This window comes from Ruditapes philippinarum, unplaced genomic scaffold, assembly GCF_026571515.1.
Source record: "Ruditapes philippinarum isolate M1 unplaced genomic scaffold, ASM2657151v2 ctg1864_1_1_1_1, whole genome shotgun sequence".
Taxonomy (NCBI): domain Eukaryota; kingdom Metazoa; phylum Mollusca; class Bivalvia; order Venerida; family Veneridae; genus Ruditapes; species Ruditapes philippinarum.
The window spans coordinates 293,980-316,120 of NW_026866069.1; the positions used below are offsets into that span (position 1 = coordinate 293,980).

Sequence of the window (22,141 nt, forward strand, 5' to 3'; positions counted from 1 at the left end):
CACCAGGTCAGAAAACGATATTTGCCAGATATCATATAATTATACATTGTCAATATCAAGATCAAATGGGGGCACAAAAACAACAAAAGTTAAGATAATATTTGGCTATATCAAAGACAACCAAATTGTGAATATTTCTAAGCAAATTCATTTAAGACAATACTGTTAGTTATTTTTTCACTGAACCATTATTCAAAATTTACAAAGCATATGGTGTTCTATAAGGAATATTTAATACTGACAAAGAAACAGAAATAGTTAATTATTTCACCAACCTTCATAAATAATTTCTCTAGATAATCATCGTACTCATCCGTAGCTAGGACCTCTGACACAGTCTGTTTAAATTCTTTGAGATTCATGCGTCCCGGAATTCGGGCCTGAGTTTTGGCGGGAAAGAATCCGGTTCCAGCTTGTATGAGAATGTCATCCGGTTTATGTTTACTGAACCGGTTCATTAACTGTTCGAGATGGTGTAATTTGATCTCCTCCTCCAACCTGACATTTTCATCTTTGTCAAAACTGAAAGTAAAAAAAGGTTTTTAAATGATAACAGAATGTTAGACACATTTCATTATCCGACACAAATAATTATGAATTTGTCTGTTTTAACTATATAAACATAACTCCTATTATATAAGGCCAAGGTTCTCATAAAATTTTCTCATTTATGATTATACATGTATCAACTAAAATACGTTGAATTTCTCATTTATATCAAACTTTTGTTGAATTTCTCATTTATATCAAACTTTCTTTGAATTTCTCATTTATATCAAACTTATGTTGAATTTCTCATTTATATCAAACATACTTTGAATTTCTCATTTATATCAAACTTACGTTGAATTCCTCATTTATATCAAACTTACATTTAATTATTCATTTATATCAAACTTACGTTGAATTTCTCATTTATATCAAACTACATTGAATTTCTCATAAATTATCAAACTTACGTTGAATTTCTCATAAATTATCAAACTTACGTTGAATTTCTCATTTATATCAAACTTACTTTGAAATTTTTATTTATATCAAACTTTCGTTGAATTTCTCATAAATTATCAAACTTACGTTGAATTTCTCTTTTATATCAAACTTATGTTGAATTTTTCATTTATATCAACTTTTCCGTTAATTTCTCATTTATATCAAACATATGTTGAATTTCTCATTTATATCAAACATACTTTGAATTTCTCATAAATTATCAAACTTACGTTGAATTCCTCTTTTGTATCAAACTAATACATTTAATTATTCATTTATATCAAACATATGTTGAATTTCTCATTTATATCAAATTTACGTTGAATTTCTCATAAATTATCAAACTTACGTTGAATTTCTCATTTATGTCAAACTTATGTTGAATTTCTCATTTATGTCAAACTTACATTGAATTTCTCATAAATTATCAAACTTTCTTTGAAATTTTTATTTATATCAAACTTACGTTGAATTTCTCTTTTATATCAAACTTTCTTTGAAATTTTTATTTATATCAAACTAAAGTTGAATTTCTCATTTATATCGAACTAAAGTTGAATTTCTCATTTATATCAAACTTACGTTGGTTTATTTTCCTCCTTAGTACCTGGATCAAACTTCAACAGTTTTTTGTTAGGATTCATTTTGCTTCCTAATTTTCCATAACGAATCTCAATGTATTTTTTCTAATATTCCAACATATTCACCAGTAAAACTCAGTACATTATTAGGGCATTTAAAAACAATGCCTGCACTTTTCTTTTGAATACTTGAACCGTCCTCGGGTATATAATTCATATATCTACACCAAGAGTATATTGTTATATACACTGAATGGTGGCAATAAAAACAAAACAATACTGTCGATAGTAATATATCATTCGTCCGGGGAATTTGTTTAACAAATAAACTGTGATTAAATCAATGGAGACCCTGTTAATAATTAATTTCAATTCTTTCACAATTCACAGGTAAATGACTTGGATCATGCAAATAAGAAAAGTAGTCCGAAAAGAAAGGTTTCAGAAGCAGACGTAAAAACACACAAATAGGTCCTCACCATGGTAACTTGGCAAAAATAAATTGCATTTAATTCATTTAATTTACAAAATTTTAATTAATTTAATGAAATGAAAAATAAAATATTACAATGACAAAATTTTTTTTTTATATAATTATAAGTATATAAATATATTTTTTTAAAATTTTTAAGGTAACTTCATTCTTATACAATTATTAGACAGATAAACAAGAAAGAAGTTTGCATATTACAGAATCTTCTGAATATATTAAATTTTCTTATTATCCAAATATATTACAGAAAAGTTTAATTTGGATTAGTTTTTTTATTTGATTTACTAAGGTAGATCTATGTTGTGAAGAAAAAAATGGGTCAATTCAAAGAGCCAAACTAAAATGTAAAGTCATGCCCTTAATATTTTTTTTTCATTAAACAGATAAAACTCTTAAAACATGATCCAGTATATTTTTGATATTATGTTTTTCACACGTCAATATCACTTCATATTTCACACTTATCAGTCCTGTGCTTCTAACAAATAAATCCAAATAAAACCTCCCATATAGCCGTAACATTGAGTAATATGTTACAACCTTTAAATCTCTGTATTTTCTTTGATAATGATTTAGCAATAAATCTTCTAAGCAGCATGCCTCAAGTCGATAAAAATGCCAATTTTTGTAGCAATGATTATAATTAATTAAAATACAAAGATTTTGGTAAACTATAATCTGCCCTAATTTAGTTGTCCCACTCTTTGCGATCTATTAAATTAAATAACCACATTTTCAACTGCAAATAGTGATATAATAATTAGTACAATAAGTACATGTCTTTCTTTTTCAAACTGAAAGCTTACACCACTTATTTCAATCACTGAAAAGCTTCATATAATTTATCCTACGTCTGCTTTTCTTTAACAGTAAAATACTTTTTTCACTTTCTTTTGTTTTCAAACAAACAAAAAAAGAATCGAACATAAAATTCCTTTACAACGAAAGTGTCATATATCAAGCTACAAACATTTACAAATCAGAGACAAAACTGACAGGCATCGTTTATTTCTTAAGCTTTCTCTCATTAAAGAAAAAAATACTTTTTATTGTGTTCCAATGATCAATGCTTATTTTCTCGGTGATTTAATCAATACAAAATACCCTCAAATTCCTTACGGTTTTAATACTTATTTAATACCCATGATTCAGTACATCTTTTCAACATTTGAGCCGTGTCATGACAAAACCAACATAGTGGGTTTGCGACCAGCATGGATCCAGACCAGCCTGCGCACCCATGCTGTTTGCTAACTAACCCTATTACAAGTGGAGAAACTGATAGCGAACAGGATGGATCCTGATCAGACTCCCCGGATGCGCAAGCTGGTCTGGATCCATGCTGGTCCCAAACCCATTATGTTGGTTTTGTCGTGACGCGGTTCATTTATAATCAACAGCTGTTGCACAGTTTCTGCATAGATATTAAAGGCCCATCATGCCATTTTTATATTTAAGACAGTCACGTCAAACTGATGCTCAAAAAACAGATATATAAAGGGAGATAATTGATAGAAAGATTTATAAAATACATCTAAAAACGTGTGTAACTTATATACACAGATTTATGACATTCATATGCATATAGGGTCAAGTAACACATAAAAAGATTTATGATGTATAGAATGCATTAAGGGAGGAAACTCATACAACAATTTATAATATTCAGTTTATAAAGGGGGGTAATTAATAAATTTACGATACACAAATAAGAGCCTTTGAGGGCCTTGAACATATATAGATAGCATGTCTTTATCTAACATACACAGTCAATAAAAAAAAACCAATCTTAGATATCTTATAATCTTGTAGTTTTTTTTTAAAACATCATGAGGGGTTCAAGTATCTACTAAATTAATGATTTTTTTGTTTCTACAAAAGAATATTAAAAAAATATATTTAAGTTAAACTTTTACTCTTTCATAGTCATTTAACCATTCTTTAAGCTCTATAGGTAGAGCGTTCGACTATAAATGGGGGCGCCAGGTTCAATTCCCAAACAGCGCAGGTAACTTTCAGTTCCTTTCTGCAGTCATTTACACTGCACCTCTACTGTGGCATGTACAAAAGCTATCAGTTCCAGATTTGCAAAAGTGAAGGGAACTAGTACTGGTAAACTGCTTGACAGCCTGCCCCGGAATGATGCAGTTGCTGGACTTTGCTATGGTAAATTCAATGTGGCTTATAATACTGCCGTAATCCTGAGGTTGAATTACCAAAACCACCACTTTCATAGTCAAAATGATTTTATAAAGGATTTTTTATTGCTTTATTGGGTCCAGGACCAGTAAAATAAGTCATATATAATTGCACTTATATTCTTGCAGACATTTATCTGTAAGGCGTTACTGTATTTTTCAGAAAATTTACATATTTATGATTCTTAAATAAGCCCAAAATATTCTAAATAACACCTTAATGAAATTCTTTGACAAGTAAAATCCCTCCTTTACACTTACAACTTATAACAACAGACCGAAGTGTACCTCTTTTGCCCATATTTACAAAAATCATGTTTACATTTGAATTAATTCTGAAATCATTTATCGTAGATTTCTAAAAATTCTTATCATTCAATAAATCCTTTTCACAGGATCCTGCTTTTGGAGGTGTTTTCTTTTTCCATACAGTCTATACAGGGAAATTTGGCTTTTTAGCATTACCCAACAATCAAATTTTAAGTGTTTGTTTTGTAAATATGTAAACATGCACCCTTATTAAATAGATTTGAATAAAAACTAAATGAAATAAATCATTAACATGTTAAGAAATTTCTGTCTGTAATTCACTGCAGGAGAGAATTTCTGTCAAATGATCAGACAAATTAATACATTGAAACAAGATAACATTGAAATACACAGATGGTGCAAAAAAGCATGGCTTTTAACAATAAACATGGTTAACATGGTGTTCAGGCTCTTTTGATATAAATAAATACCAAATGTAAGTACAAATTATAGGGTTTTCTGTTGGGTTTTGGATCGTTTTATGTCTGATATATGTTGGTGTACCAGTATGATTGTGTTAAAGGGACTCCACCAAGGTCCAAAGACCTAAAAAAAAAAAATTTGAAACTTAATTATATAGAAAACTCCAGAGGCACTTCAAATGGGGAAATATTCAAAAGATTATAAAGATATATTACTTGTACTCAGAATTTAAATGAACAAGAGCTGTAACAGGAGACAGTGAAGCTTGACTAATATAATAATGGACGCAGTAAGGAAGACAACTACAAATGTATGAAAGAAAAATCAAATATGAATTGTATAATTATGTATTAAGTTATAGTAAAAAAATAACATTTGGTAACATAAATTCCAAGTTTAAGGAGAATAATTCTGGAAATAGTCATGCTAGAGTTATGAACCTTGTCACATATCATGTGTGTAATGATAAGAAATATATACTTGAAGTTTGAAGTACTGATACCTTAAAAAGTAAAGAGGTTATGATATTTCTTGCTTAAAGAAAATCCTAAGTTCAAAGAGTTATAAATCTGTAAATATTGTCTGAAGAGTTATGAACCTTGTCACATAAGATGTAATTGATGATAAGAAATAAGTATTTGAAGTTTGAGGTAGATACCTTTAAAACTAAAAAAGTTATAGTAAAAAATAACATTTTTCAAGTAAAAAAAATCTATGTTTATGGGGAGATAATTCTTGCAATATTGGTGCTATGTGGTTAATGATAAGGTACCAAAATATTTTGGTACTCATTTGCATACGCAACATTCATATCCCAAAACATCACTTTGCATCTGTCCTTACTGTAGAATAGATGTACAAAATTTTGTCTCATCAAAATCTATCATAAATTTCAATAAAAGTTTCATTCACTGAAAAAATTCATCTTTGAAAAAGTATTTGAAATATATGATTTTTCCAGCAAACCGGAAGGATGTAAAAATAATATCTGTACTGTAAATTAAACTTTTATCTTAATCAGCTAATTTTTGTGAAAAAAATACAACATTTTTTGTTCACTTTCGTTTCTTTGCAAAATATCTAACAGAATAAAATGTGCAAATCATTGTCAAGAACCGAAATATTTTACATTGTATTTCGGAAATGACACAGTCTCCTTTCTGATGGTGTTACGAAATTAATGGAAGAATCCATTATTGAATGGGGAAATCAACTTCACTGTAGCTCTCAAATTTGTGCTATTCTGATTGACTCTGTTTTGAATTAACATTCACATTCAACAACCTTTTCATCTTTCTAATGCTTTAACAGAAAAATCTTCATAACAATGTCTGTTGAGACAAAAAATACAAGATACACTATCTCAATTTATCCCTACAAAGAAAGTCTATATAACCTTGCAATAAAAAAACACTTGAACCCCCAAAACAGAGACCAATTTTCAGCTCTAGACCATAATTTGAATATACTTTGCAGAAACCAACAAGCTAATGCCTTGTGAGAAATATCTAAGCCCTAGCCCTCTCCTTTTTGAAGTATAAGAACTTTTAAGTTTTTTCTTTTAGTTGCCATAGCAACCAGAGTTTAGCATGGAATGGCATTCTTTGAACAATCTTGATAGAGCTTCATACAAAGAGTATTCCTGCCAAGTTTCATTAATTCATGTATTGGCCAAGTGGTATTATAGAAGATGTCGTTTGAATAAAATGTGGACGGACCCCGGACAACGGGCACAAATGATTGGCCATCCTAAAAGCTCACCTGCACTATGTGCAAGGTGAGCTAACAATAGTATTTTTTTTAGGAAAATTCTAAGTTCAAGAGAGATAAATCTGAAAATATTGGTGCTAGAGTTATGAACTTTGTCACATAAGATGTGGTTGATGATAAGGTGCATATATTTGATGTATGAAGTTGATCCCTAAAGAAATAAAGAATTTACACTAAAAAATAGTAATTTTTTAAGTTCAAGGGGAGATAAATCTATCTGAAAATATTGGTGCTAGAGTTATGAACTTTGTCACATAAGATGTGGTTGATGATAAGGAACATATATTTGAAGTTTGAAGTTGATACCTTAAGGCGAGTAGGACAGCTCTCCATATACTTCATATAGTCGAGTTAAAAATTACTTTGTGTGAGATTCCTAGAATCCTAGCCCATTAATGTCATCTGCACAATTAAAATGATTATTCTAGACTAACAGACGGAGCAAATCATATGAAATTTTGCACATACATGTATGTTAATTGGTCAGTTCTGCATCAAATGATACACAAATTTTGAAAAAATAGTTTCAGTCCTGTCATGTCAAAAAATTTAAGTGGAGTCTCTTTAAAATTCAAATTAAGCTTTCTCATCAGAAAATATTGCTTACCACGACTCATGACAAAACTCTTTTTCAAGTTCTTCTCTATTCATATAAAAAAATGTTAATCATGTGTTCCAAGTTTTCATCAGATAAAATGTTTGCCGTATGTTCAAGTGTTCTTTTTTTTTAAATCTATTTTATAGTCAGGTAAAATATTGCTATTGCCATTTGTAAAAAACATAGCCTTGACCGGCCTGTGTTTGCTTAGCTCAATAGGGAGCATATCTGATTAGTAATCCTAAAGCTGCTCACTCACAGGTTCGATCTTTGGTCACTTGTGGAGAAATTTGTAATTACTGGTTAATGCTATCTAGGAAAGCCAGTTAGGTGAATCAACAGATTTCAATATAGAGATACAAAAAAAAAAAAAATTGCTACCAGCTACCAGCATCAAGCAGCACAGATAAACAAGCTGGCAAAGGTAAATTAATTTCAGTTCAAGGAGCTTAAGAGGTCAAAGACAAAAAAATAAAAATAGAAGCTGTCATGTGTCTCCATGTTTAATCTTGTCCAGAATGTTTCAATTTGCTGGAGAAATGAATCATTTTGTCTTATATCAATAAACTCTGAATAGAAAACCTAATCGGATTTTCTTCTTGATAAAAGTTAACAAGTTTCAAATCAATATACCTGCTGAGAAATTTCTTTGCCAATGCATTATGGGGGCTATCAAAACTACTTGCGTTACATTTTTCGTATTGTACACATCCATTATATGCTGTCAGTTATGAAAAGAAGGCTTTTATACAGTATATTGAATAATTTTGATAGAAGAAAAGGTTTGAGTGATAAGAGTAAATGCATCAAATAAATCTGAGTGTGCAATCGTTAAAGTTACAGTTGTTACACTATTGAAAACAGATAAAAATCAATTCATCCTTTGAGTACTGTTTAAAGGCTAATGATTTGCCGCAAATATAAAGTAGGCCGCTGTGGGTATCTGTTATAACAGTCTAACCAGATTCTTATTCCGTAGGCAGCTTCATTTTGTATTGTGATTCCAAAAAGAAACAACTGACAGTTCTAAATTATAATCTACAAATAAGAATGTTTTGTGTTTTCCAAGGTTATTTATGAGTAAAAACAAACTTTGACAGTTATAATGTCATAAAACAAGACCTGTCCGCGGACAACCCGCTCCACTTTTCTCAGTGCTGGATTATAGTAAAATAAAAGCGACATAGAAAAGGGGGCATAACTCTTAAAATAGCTTATCAGACTTATCCACCCTTTAAAATCAACATTCTTGGAAAAAACCCACATCTGCTGTGTTCCGGATAACATCTGTTCAAAACAAAGCAGAATTAGGACTGAATATACTGAGTTGATTGGTTCATACCACAAAATATACTTAAAGTTACTTTAACAAGGGTACAGCCACTTCCTTAGTGTCTGCAACTCATCTTGAGCTGGGAAATAAGCTTTCAATGCTCCTTGCAAACACTAAAACCATACTAACAAACAACACACTAACTGAGGAAATGTGGATTTTATTAAAACAAAAAGACATGCACTAATATGGTTAAAATTGAAAAATAACCCAAACTGACACAATTTTTAAGACTTTTAAACTGTCATTTACACAGGTTGGTCTGTATTTCTATAAACACTTCTTCATATTGTCAATTTAAAAGAGAATCTTCTTTAAAAAGTGCTGATTACAAAGTTGTTAGGGCGTTGAAATAATATCAAACTGAAAGGAACGCCCCTGACTTGTACTTACTGTACCCATCCTGATTTGATCATTATGCTCTACAATGTTCAAAGCAAACATGACATTTGCACTCAAATCGCTTTACATCATTTAAGAAAGTAATTCAGTAAGTAAAAAAGTTAAGCGTTTAAAAATTTAAACGCGCTGAAAGTCCTAGAGTATCCAGTTCATCTAATTTACAAATTACTAAAATGACAGAAATATACCATGGAAATATTAATTTTTTTTATCATCGGAAGATTTTTTTTATTCAACCATAATTCAAATAAATAAGCAGCAATTTTCAGTTTTTTTTTTTAGTTTGTCAAACCTGGGTCTATAAAGGTATTATCTTAAAAAGAAGCCTGGTGCCTGTGAAAACTTGACCTTGACCTTGTTAAGCCGAGAAAGTAAAACTGTATTATTACACAAAGAAATCCATTTGAATAAAAATTTTGGTAAAATGCAAATAATTATACCTTGAATAGAAATGAGACACTTGAAATATGAATAAAACTTCAGAAAACCTCTGGGAACATCTATTTTTATGTATTATAACTGATAATCTGCTTTTGAAATTGAAACTTAAAACTACATGTTCTGCAATTGAGGCAATATATTTTCATCAAGATTTAATTATGCGAAAGTGTTTTTTATTTTCCATGCTGTATACTAGATTTCATTGGAACAAGCACGAATATTGTATTGAATACTGAACGATCAATGCTCGTATTTTCTATGGTTGGTTTTAATCAATTTTTTTTTTCAACAAATAATGAAAAGGATATGAATAATTGATAAATGTAAAAAAAAGTTTGAAATTTTGATTACCTGCCTGCAAATGCATGAAAAGTTAACATACAAAACAATATTTATGTCTGCATTTAAAACATGTATACACAGACCATATTGATTTTCAACTTAAATGCTCTTCTTCATTTCCTAAATTACTTTTTTTAATGGTTTGTGGCGGGGGTGGGGGGAGAGGTTTTTGGAGGTTTGTAGGAGGGGGTGGGGGTTAGGGTGCAAGGAGTGTAGTGAATGAATATTAGTTAGTTTGGTGTATAAATCACAATATCTTAGTTGAAGAATTAAAATCATTTCTATAACTGATGGATAAAGACACTATACACCCCTTCATCAGACACTAGTATACTACATCTAATTTAACTACCTTGACTGAGGGTATGAGCTTCACGATCCAAGATTTCATTTTCCTTAACATACTAAAATTGTAAAACATACTTGCCCTACTTAACTTTAGAAGCGTCCATAATGTTCATGCAAGGAGTTTAAATTTCAGTCTGGTACTGGATATGGCACTTTTGAGCCTCTGGTTGCCTCAAAACTGAAGATGGTTTGCTTAATTGAGCCAGTATATTTTTTGAAATTTTTCCCTCAAAATGATGAATGAACTTGTCCACATTGAAAAATGGACAAGTCCAATTAAGATATTTAGAAGGGTAATTTAGGGCAAATAAATAAAATCTAATGTAGTATTACAAGGCAAAGCTTACCTATTTTCATCAGAGTATGTTGGCCTTCTGCTTTGCAAAATAGAACTAAAAGGTGCCTCTGGCAAAGATATGCCATCATCAGTTCCTTTTCCTGTCTTGTTACTATTTATATCACTAGTATTGTTCTTGTCTGAATTGTTACTATTTTTATCCACATTGTTACTATTTTTATCAACACTGTTGCTATTTATATCCAGGTTCTCTTGAGAGTTACTGGTACTGAGTATAGGTGGCAACACCGAATACCCACCATCAAAACCATTGACTGAACTTGTCATTTTAATTTGTGCACCAATATATAAACAAAGAACAAAAATCACAACTATCTTTACAATTATTTGCACCAGATCTCACCAGCTAGTCTCCAATCAAGATGAAATCCGTTTTTTCTAAAAACTCCATTTTCCCCCATACACACAGATTAATGTCTTTCAAAATATATAAATAGCCATACTATTTCAATAGTTAAGCATTACTTGTTAAGCGTCCTCCTACCATACAGGTATATAAAATGTACAGGATTATCAAAAACAACAAATATTACATAAGAAAGTAAATCATGATAATCTCATATTAAATTTTGCACATTTTTTCTCACTTTTGTTTTAATGCCTATTTAATTTTTTAAGTTCCGCCTATCCCTGGAATTTCTTTTGCGAAGATATTAATTTTTAAATATTATAACACAAATTTTAATGTTATAATTAAATATTTTGTATTATTTTTATACATTTAATTAGATGATATTGTCTTTTGTACTACCTAAAACAAAAATGCTTAAAATATCAATTCTTTAACATCAAATGAAAGTTAACTTTAGCTCTAATTCCTTTAATTTAGCGTAAATAAAATATAAAAAAAATTAAGCTCAAATTCTTACATTAATATAAAATTAATTCTAAACCAGAGAAAAATTGTACTGAAAACTACATATTATTCATTATTTAAAAAGAATATCCAATGTCTACATATTTTCCCCCATTTGTAGACAAAACTGTCAAATATTTTCCTTCGTAATTTGGCACTATTCAAGATCCATGCAAACTTTCAAATTGTTATCCACACTTCCAGCCCTAGTGATCTTCCCCTTTTAGTGACCCTATCAATATCAACTTCAAATAAAATTGAATTCCAAAAAAAAATAACAAAAACTGTTTTAAATATTACGTAAACTTGTTAAAATTTTTTTCTTTCTTTTTATAGATTTTATATCTGATACCACTATGTTTTATTGTGTAATAAAACGCAATGACTTTGCTAAAAATAAGACTTTTAATTATAAATCAAATTTAAAAAGACTTATGATGTAATTTTCAAAATCAATTTTACGACCCATCATTAAATATTTAAACCTTTATGCAATAAAAATAAATTCAATACTTGACTCCTATTAAATTGCAAACATTGGTACAAACATATTTATACTGCTCCTAGATAATTTTGACTAAGTTTATCTTAAGTGTTTAGACATAGATATAAGTATTTTACCCTTAAACATTAAGAAAACTTGTTTGTTTTGACTGATATTGGTAATCTAAGCAAGATTTCCTTGTTCTAGTCTCAGATAGCATTCCATTGTATAATACTGTCTATATTTAAACCCTTTTTACATAGATCTACTAAAAAAAAAAAAAAAAAAAAAAATAATGCAATCTTTTGAAAGGAATTATTTATGCATTCAATTATTGAACAACAAACATATATATTTCGTCCTTGTACATTCAATTACACGTCCATAAATTCTATTATCCCAGTTTCCTGTTTTTAAATTTTCTCTTCCGATTTTCCATAAATCTTCAATAGGAAAAAATTCAATGGTGATATTGATGGTTGGAGTCTCTTTAATTCAAAATAATACTGAATTTGTACTATTTTTTACGGTTATTACCTTGAATAAACACTATCATTAGTTGTTGAAGATCAAGTTAAACATCAGATATGGTGAAATAATAATTGATGTTAGGATTAGAACTTCATTACCTTATGTCAGACATTGATTTTTTTCGGAAATCAAGAGAATTATTCTGAATTTTAATAGACTGACATGTAAATATTTCAAAATGTTTTAGCATCATATTTCATCATTACGTTGTATAATTAACCTGGTTTGAAACATAACATTTAGGTGTGTTTTAACTTAATTTTCTGCCTGCCAGCGGTATCTGAATCAACAAATTTGACCACTTCACATCCATGACATATGATCATGTTCGCTTTTTAGTCAGCATTTATTTTAAAATTTCCCCTAAAAATGATGAAAATTTTTATCTTGATTGAAAGATTGACAAGATTAAACACCTACATTATTTTGTGTACCATCATAATTATGATGTAAGAATGAAGCAGTTACAGCATTTACTATTTTCTTGAACATCACTTGAAGTCTTAACTCTTGACCTAGTAAATTTTTGAGATATCAAGATGAAAATTTAAAGGGACTCCACTGAGGTTTTTTGACATGACAGGACTGGAAATAATTTTTCGAGATAAATGTTCCATTTGCTGGAGGTATAAACCAATAACTTGTGTACAAAATTTCAAATCATTCGCCCACTCCATTTTTCCAGAATTGTGAAAAATGACCCAAATTTCTCAAATTCACTAAAATCAGTCTAAGAATAGCACACAATACGATTTTTAATTCATTCTTTTTTACAATTCTTAATTATCTTTTGTAAAGCATTGTGTTTAAAGTGCCTCATCTAACGTCTGTAAGAAATTCAAATTCATGTTATTTGGCTTTTTGGACCTCAGTGGAGTTCCTTTAAAGTAAGTCATCCTACAGTATAAAGCCTGGTCAGAAAGCATGAATCAAAGTGCAGCTGGCCTGGCTCTATACTGATTAGGCAAATGGTAGTCCCTTTTCATTCCAGTAATTTAAGAGATAAATTGATCATTGATACTCTTAAGATTATAAAAGCAAATGATAACTCAGTATATCAAAAGAAGCATAACAATTTAAAACGGCTTCATTTATCTCATTCTTTATATAAAACACTTACTTAGATAAAAGCTTAAAATTTCATTTAGTTGCACATTCTATAATCCATTTGAATAAATAATGTATAATTATAAGCACAACAAAATATCCAGTCCTGACATTTTCTACTTTTTTTTCTAAATAGCCAATTCTCCATATCCAATAAATTGATTTTTAATCAAATTACATTTATTTAATAGTCTTTTAAATATTTTGACAAGGTATTTATACAAAAGACTGGAAATAAAGGTTTCTTTGTGAAAGTATTGATGTATGTTTGTTATTTTATCCTGCAATAACTTTCATAATGTGATTTTATGGTATAAAATATACTTTCAATTCAATACAGGAAATAGTAATGCTTTAAGTATAAACTTTGGTACAGATATTTGCACAAAATAAAATATGAAAACAAATTAAAGGATATGTTTTTTGTAGAGATTGTTTAGTTAATATATGAAAAATGCTAGAGGAAAGATTAAACTACATGATTTCAATTGAGAAGTATAAATCATTAACCCTTACCACGCCTAATATCTTTAAATAGACTTGTCCATCTTTCAATTTGGACAAAACCATTCATCATTTTTAGGGAATTTTTTTTCAAAATAATCACTGGTTTAATAGTTTACAGTGAAGACCATAATCACTGACTGAATAGTGAACAGTGAAGACCATAATCACTGAATAATACTGAATAGTGAACAGTGAAGACCATAATCAGATCGCTGAATAGTGAACAGTGAAGACCATAATCACTGGCTGAATAGTGAACAGTGAAGACCATAATCACTGGCTGAATAGTGACACACCATAATCACTGGCTGAATAGTGAACAGTGAAGACCATAATCACTTGCTGAATAGTGAACAGTGAAGACCATAATCACTGGTAGAATAGTGAACATTGAAGACAATAATCACTGGCTAAATAGTGAACAGTGAAGACCATAATCACTAGCTGAATAGTGAACAATGAAAACCATAATCACTAGCTGAATAGTGAAGACCATAATCACTTGCTGAATAGTGAACAGTGAAGACCATAATCAGATGGCTGAATAGTGAACAGTGAAGACCATAATCAGATCGCTGAATAGTGAACAGTGAAGACCATAATCAGATGGCTGAATAGTGAACAGTGAAGACCATAATCAGATCGCTGAATAGTGAACAGTGAAGACCATAATCAGATCGCTGAATAGTGAACAGTGAAGACCATAATCAGATCGCTGAATAGTGAACAGTGAAGACCATAATCAGATGGCTAAATAGTGAACAGTGAAGACCATAATCAGATCGCTGAATAGTGACCACCATAATCAGATGGCTGAATCGCGAACAGTGCAAACCATAATCAGATGACACATTCAATGTGCCGGTTGGTCTTGATTTGCACTTATTGTGTCAGTAGAATGCGTTACTGCCAGCAGGCTGAGAGTTTAACTACATTTATACATGATTAGAGATGATTAAAGTGCCTGAGTTTATGTCACAATTATGTTGTACAGTATAATAAGTCAAATAAATTACATTTTAGACAAATTTATATTTTATTCTAAACATTTTCCAATATAAACTGTTGGTCAATCACCATTATAACAGTCAATCTTTTGAAATACATGTATTATTATAAATTTGTCAATGAAAAAAGATCATAATCAATTAATGTCACTTTAAAGTAAATTAAAGATTTAACCTACTGAACATAGAATAAAAGTAAGAATTTAAAGATGAAACCTGAACCTATATTACACTTAGATGTGACATTATTGCACTTGAAAATTAGTGTTAAATATATCAACTATAACATACTTTTGTACCTCTTGTCTGATTTATATCTTTTGAATTATCAAATCAAATAAAAATACAGTTTCAATATTATAACACCTCTGGTACTTAATTTTTCTACCTAAAATGAAAAAAAAAATCAGAAAAAAAGTTTAATATTACTTTTACTTTAGTTGTTGCAAGCCTTAGTTTTATACCTTATTTAAACTAATTCATTTTACATTTGTTTCATAATGCATAATCTAGCATGATCATATCTACCTTATATCATTTTTTTTCTTCGTGTTTTCTACCTAATTCTTAAAGATTTTTTCTTGTTTTCTACCTAATTCTTAAAGATTTTTCTTACGTAAATTTCTGTGTTTTTTGTCTTAAGGTTTTTACTTATATAAATTAATATGTTTTTCTTATTTTCTACCTTATTTTTAAAGTTTTCTCTTACATGAATTTCTATGTTTTTTTCTTGTTTTCTACATAATTCTTAAAGTTTTCTCTTCCATATATTTTTTTCTTGTTTCAATTGTTTTCTTTATTATTTTAGTTTCATCCTGTGTTGTAACCTTGACTTCTACATTAGTTTTATCTTCTGATTTTATCATGTTTTAATGTTTTCTAGTTAAATCATGTTTTCTTGTTTTGTCATGTTTTCTATCTAATATTTTATTATTATCATTTCTTTTTTAAATTTCTTTTATGTTTATACTGATATTTTACATGTTTCTCTCCAGATGGTACTTAAAAAAGTATAAATTGTAAAAAAAAATTAAAACATGCAGTCACACAATTATAATATTCATGGAATTTTATCCACACAAAAATATTCCAAATTAGCTAAATTTTAACACAAATATAATTTCACATTCACACATCCAATTTATATTAAAAAAAGTGCACTTTTACAGTATAAATATATTGAACAAATAGATTCACTAATTCTTTACAATAATTTTCCTGTAATAGTTAAATATTTTAGCACTTAAGCATACATTAATGTTTAAACAAGTCAACTTTACAAACAGAATTCATCCCATGACAAGGGGGAAAAATATCCATTTTACTCGAAACAAAATCGTTAACGGCCATATGACATAGAAAAATGTATATACAGTCAATTCTATATCACACTTGTCCATATTAATATATTATGAATTAATTATATATTATATTCATAGCAATACAGTCAATACGATAAAACAAAATACAAATACCAACATCAAACAATCTGAGTGTACTTTAGATTGGGAAATGTTTGCGAAAGCCATTACGGATATCGCTGGAGCAAATATTCAGTAAGGCCAATTATCTACCCTCCATTCTACATGCTGATTAAATTTTTACATGTCTATACATCAAAATTTGATAAATGAAGTACTTTTATTTTATACCCTATACCTAACTATGTAATGTTAGACTTAATAGGGGATACTAAAAGAAGTGTATACTATAATGCACCCCCCCCCCCCACACACACACACACACCCACAACCTCCCAATGATCCCAATTAAGATTGTTTTGGGTTTTTTCGATATGATAATATGATAATACATAACTTATTATTTGACAATTATAATAAGTCAGTTTTATGAAATAGTTTTTTTGTTCATAAATTATGTGAATATTTAACTTGTGTGATAATTAATCAGTCAATATGTTGAAATATCAATATAAGTTTGCTGATAAGTCCAATGTTCTCTATTTACTTCCATATCCCCTGGACTGGCACCTTTTCACTATTTAAACAAACAGTAGCAGCTAATTGATTGAAAAAAAGTCAAGTCAGGTGAATGGGAGAAAAAACTTGGTCAAACCAGTATAATTGAGCTGCGTCATGACAAAACCAACATAATGGGTTTACGATCATCATGGATCCAGACCAGCCTGCGCATCCGCCCAGTCTGATCAGGATCCATGCTTTTCGCTTACAACTCTATAACAAGAGACTGATAGCGAACAGCATGGATCCTGATCAGACTGCGGGGATGCGCAGGCTGGTCTGGATCTATGCTGATCGCAAACCCATTATGTTGGTTTTGTCATGACGCGGCTCAATTATGCTATTGTTTGACAATATTGGAAGGAGTTACCCGCTAAGGAGTTATTTGATAGTTACCATAATATATTACAATTTACAAATAGGTTTTTAATGATAGAAAAGTTCTTGGTAATTTTATTCACAATAACAGCCAGATGCCCTAGTGGTCAGTTTGACAGAATAGTTATCTCAAAGTAGGAAGTTTGAATCCTTGTCACTATTCATTCTTTGAGTAATTATCTCTCTTTTCAATAATGATATGCAACATAAGTGGATAAATCATTTGTTCAATTTCTGGTGTGAAACTTTTTAAATTTCACAATTTTAATAAATATGTTAACTCTTACAATATGGGATTAGCATGCACAAAAATTAAGCTGTCAATTTCTGCAAAATATAATTAAAAAAATAGAATATGAAAAGGAAGAATGTTCTTTGATATAATCAGTAAAGACACTTTTTTACATGTACACCTGTAATTATATATTTGCCAAAATGTTGCTTATGTCAAATTACAGTAACTATGCATGTTCTATAATATTAGAATTGCAGTTATACAAATCGTTATATGGCCTGGTAAAAAATTTGGAAGCAAATATGACCAAAGCGGCTGAACAAAAGTTATATTCATATATACGGCCTTATAAATGACCATCCCATGGATAATGTGGATAAAGAAAACATGGCGATGAAAACTTTACAGTCCTGTTCTAGAGAAACATTTTTCATCCAAGACCTGCCAGGTTTTAAATATGACCTTTTTTCATCTGTCTAACCATACATAATTTTAAATCAGAAACATTTTAATCAGAGATCATTTTCATTCATACCAGTTTTCACCTGAGAATAGTTTTCACCACATACCATTTTTTCATCTGAGACACCTTCTAAAAAATTTATATATATTTTCTATCAAGGGGAGAAACTCTAAATGAGTTTACCTATGATTGGCTTACAAGAGTTATCTACTATTAAATGCTTTGTCAACCACAGTCCTTGTGGCACATAAAACAAATAAAAAAACAACAACATATTCTAGTACTTGTATCTTATGTATATATTTTTCCAAGTAAAATGTTTGAAAATATAATGAAAGAAAGGTAGATAAAATGATAAAATGATTTAATAAATAAAATATTTTAGGTTGTACAGATAATGCTAAATAATCGTAAAAAAATGTAATTGTGTTTTACCATGGAAAACATTGTCACTTATTATTCATTTATATACTCTTTATACTGTTCTAGGGAAGGACAGTTGCTAATGTTTCCAGAACTTGCTGCCCAACCCTTTTTTCCCTTTGTTATAATTGTTGCTATGTGTAAACAAATATATAATGTATACAACCAGCAATAAAATACATGTATTATTAAACTAGCTGTTGAAGGAGTATTTACTTTTGTTAATTTCTCAACAAATTGAGAAAAAAAACTTAAATCTTTAAAAGTATAATCACCTTTATATAACATAATTTTTTTTTATGTAATGTTTATTTTTTTTGTGAAAAAAAAAGGCAACAAACAATTATTGAATGTAGTGAAATCACTGCTTGCACAAGATTAAACACTGAAATAACATACATTAAAAGATAAAGACCTTTAGAGACCATCCCTTCCATTCTTATTGTCAACTGTCTACTTTGATGTAAAAAGGTAACAATGAATGTTCAAATTAGAAAGAAACCATATTTTATCACTTAATTAACAAAATTTATCCTTCCTATAAAACTTTTGCTACCCTTACCAAAATGACTTTAAGTGACTTATATGTTTCTTATATGCAACTTATACTTGACCTATAAGAGAACTATAAGTTACATATAAGTCACTTATAAATCACCTAAAAACCTGTCTAAGTCAGTTATAGGTATATGCTACATATAAGTCACTTTTGGCCAATTTTTCCCCAACATATAAGTCACATACAAGTCACCTATAAGTGCCTTATACTGGTGAAGTTTGAAGTAACCAGTTTCTATGTTAGATATAAGTGAAAACTTAGAACTTTTGCAAGACTTTTTATTACTGAGCAAAGCTGAAAAAATTACTAAGTACAAAAACATGAGAAAATTGGTAAAATTTATTCAAGTTGATTTGTAATTCTTTGCTTTAACACAATGGGTATCAAAATACTCAGAATTTAAAATACTATAATCTTAGACCTTAATCACAAACAATTAAGATTTTTTTTAAATGTTGCTTATTAATTTTTGAACACAGCTGGGGGTTTTTAAATAAGATAATAGAAAAAATGATTATCAATTAAGTATATTACCTGTAAAAAATTTTTGTACATATTCTGTGCGGAATTGGGACAGAAATGGCATTCAATCAGTGATTTCTAGGCTACCATGGACAGAAATGAAATTCCATGTTATTTCTTTTCACAAGGAAAATATTTCATATAAAAGTCACCCAAGGCATAATTCTACTCTTGTTTTTCTAACTTGAAACAGACATTGAAATCTATATGTTTTTACCTACTGTACTTCTTACAGACCTAATTTCGCTGAAGTAAGATTATAATTCTAACAAGAAAAAGAGGTGTATTTTTTTTTTTTTGATATACAAGTGTTATTTTTAAGACATTTAGGCCTAGTGTATTTTAGATATTTAAACATTTAAAAAAAACAGTGCTTGAAATAAACAGTTTATATTGCCCTTTTAATCTATATAAAATCAAGGAACCAATATGCCTGAAGATTGCTTATATTTTCTACATCCACTGATACACCACATAGATCAGAGGTCTGATAAAACTGGCCACCTGCCTTTGCCACCATATGTGCATGACTAATTTTTTGACTGGTCATTCCTACAAATCAGACTGTTCCATGTGATTATTTTGGGGAAAGATAACATTTCCTATCCTGAATTTGTAAAAAATGACATTGCATTTTCTTTTTCAAAAATGTATGATGATTTTTAAACTTTACATATCTATTAGTTATTTGATTTTTTTTCACATTCAATGATTGTAAGATAGAACTGATGAGTGCTTTGATTTTTGGATTTACCCTGTTGCACATAACATTGGACCTGCCCAGGTACACAGTTGTAAGTCTGAAACATTTAGGTAAGCAAGCTGGTGGAAATCACAGAGAATCTACTTGATGTTTTAGGAAATTTAGAGATATTGTTTTGTTTAAGATGTTTAAGTATAGTTATGGTAAATAAGAATGACAAGAAGAATCACCTTGGACAAAAAGATATACAACAAAATCAGGTAAATACCTTTGAGTTACATTTATGCAGAATTGATACAGGTTATATATTAAACAATCAAAGTAAGATGGCAGCAAACTAAAATTTGTAACTTGAGAGATCAAGGCTGTTTTTATTTTAGATTTACTAATACTTGTAATTGATTTAAATCTAGATTTAATAGTCAAATTAATTGAATTATTAGAACTAAATAGTACAATCAGTAGTTTTATGCAGCTGAATAAGACAGGGTCATCATAATCATTTGACATTTTATTGTTGTTTTCAATGGAGATTTCTGATATAACATTTTACATACATTGCAGGCTAGTGGGACCAGTTCTTACTTTGAGATGCCAGGTGAATAATATGATATGCAGTATTGAGCCTGAAAAGGTATGTTTTTTTAATCTCTATACTTACTGCTCTAAATCTTTTACAGAAAAGAGCATAATAAATGTTGTTGCAAATAGTGCTGTTAATCAATTCTTATAGAGACTTTTAGCAATTCTTAAACAACACTGTTGACTTGTGCACTAAAATGAGATACTGTGTAACTTAGTATATTTGTATATGCATAAGCATAAATAGCTAATATAGTTTGATAATATACAAAATATGAAATATAACTGCATTTACAATGGTGGGAATTTATTCCACATATTTTTCAATTAATTATAAATTTTATCTTTAAAGGTGAACACAGCCACATGAAGTTCTCCGAGGAAACAGAATCAGAGCACTGAAACAGACATCAATAAAAGAAATAGTAGTCTGAATAATCAGAAACATTTGATCAAATTTATGATTTGAACAGTTCCTCACCGACAGACTTCCAGCAAAATAATTGTATAAATAAAGTGTTTGATTCCAAGAAAACCAGTAAAAAAACAAAAACTTGCTGTTACAAATGAATATTGTTTTTGTTATAGTGAATGTAAGATGATTGAACTGAAGGATATGTATGTTGATTTTGTATTTTGCTCATTTATATGACTATGAATATAAATTAATAAACATTTTTGAAATTAAATTACTAAACTTTTATTTTATTTCAAGCTTTTTTTGACATCAAGCAACATATATGCGACTTACATGTGACTTATATTTACTTATAAGTGACTTATATTAAGTCACTTATATGTAACATATAAGTCACTTATATGTTACTTATAAGTTGAGCATATCTTTGACTTACATGTCACATATATGTGACTTATATATATAACTTATACTTCACTTATATGTCAAAATGCCAGACATATACTGCACTTACATCTAATTTGCATTTAAAATACATATACTTGACTTATAGGTGAATTGACTAAGTGACCCTTACCAAAATGACTTTAAGTGACTTATATGTTTCTTATATGCAACTTATACTTGACCTATAAGAGAACTATAAGTTACATATAAGTCACTTATAAATCACCTAAAAACCTGTCTAAGTCAGTTATAGGTATATGCTACATATAAGTCACTTTTGGCCAATTTTTCCCCAACATATAAGTCACATACAAGTCACCTATAAGTGCCTTATACTGGTGAAGTTTG

At 29.3% G+C, this 22,141-nt stretch overlaps 1 protein-coding gene across 11 annotated transcripts in view; it reads right to left on the bottom strand.

Annotated features, from left to right (window-relative positions):
- The window catches only part of LOC132731177 (WD repeat-containing protein 49-like), a 74,213-nt gene that overhangs the window by 36,524 nt on the left and 15,548 nt on the right, over positions 1-22,141 (bottom strand). For 6 of the 11 annotated variants that reach the window (XM_060717305.1, XM_060717308.1, XM_060717314.1 and 3 more), the window contains exons 1-2: positions 10,579-11,088; positions 276-522 (exon numbers count right to left, since the gene is read on the bottom strand). In XM_060717305.1, the coding sequence (XP_060573288.1) occupies positions 276-522; positions 10,579-10,856 (525 nt within the window). In that variant the 5' untranslated portion in view covers positions 10,857-11,088. Of the gene's footprint in view, positions 1-275; positions 523-1,575; positions 2,025-10,578; positions 11,089-22,141 lie in introns of those variants that run through there. The other 5 variants (XM_060717310.1, XM_060717307.1, XM_060717306.1 and 2 more) reach the window with 3 other exon arrangements.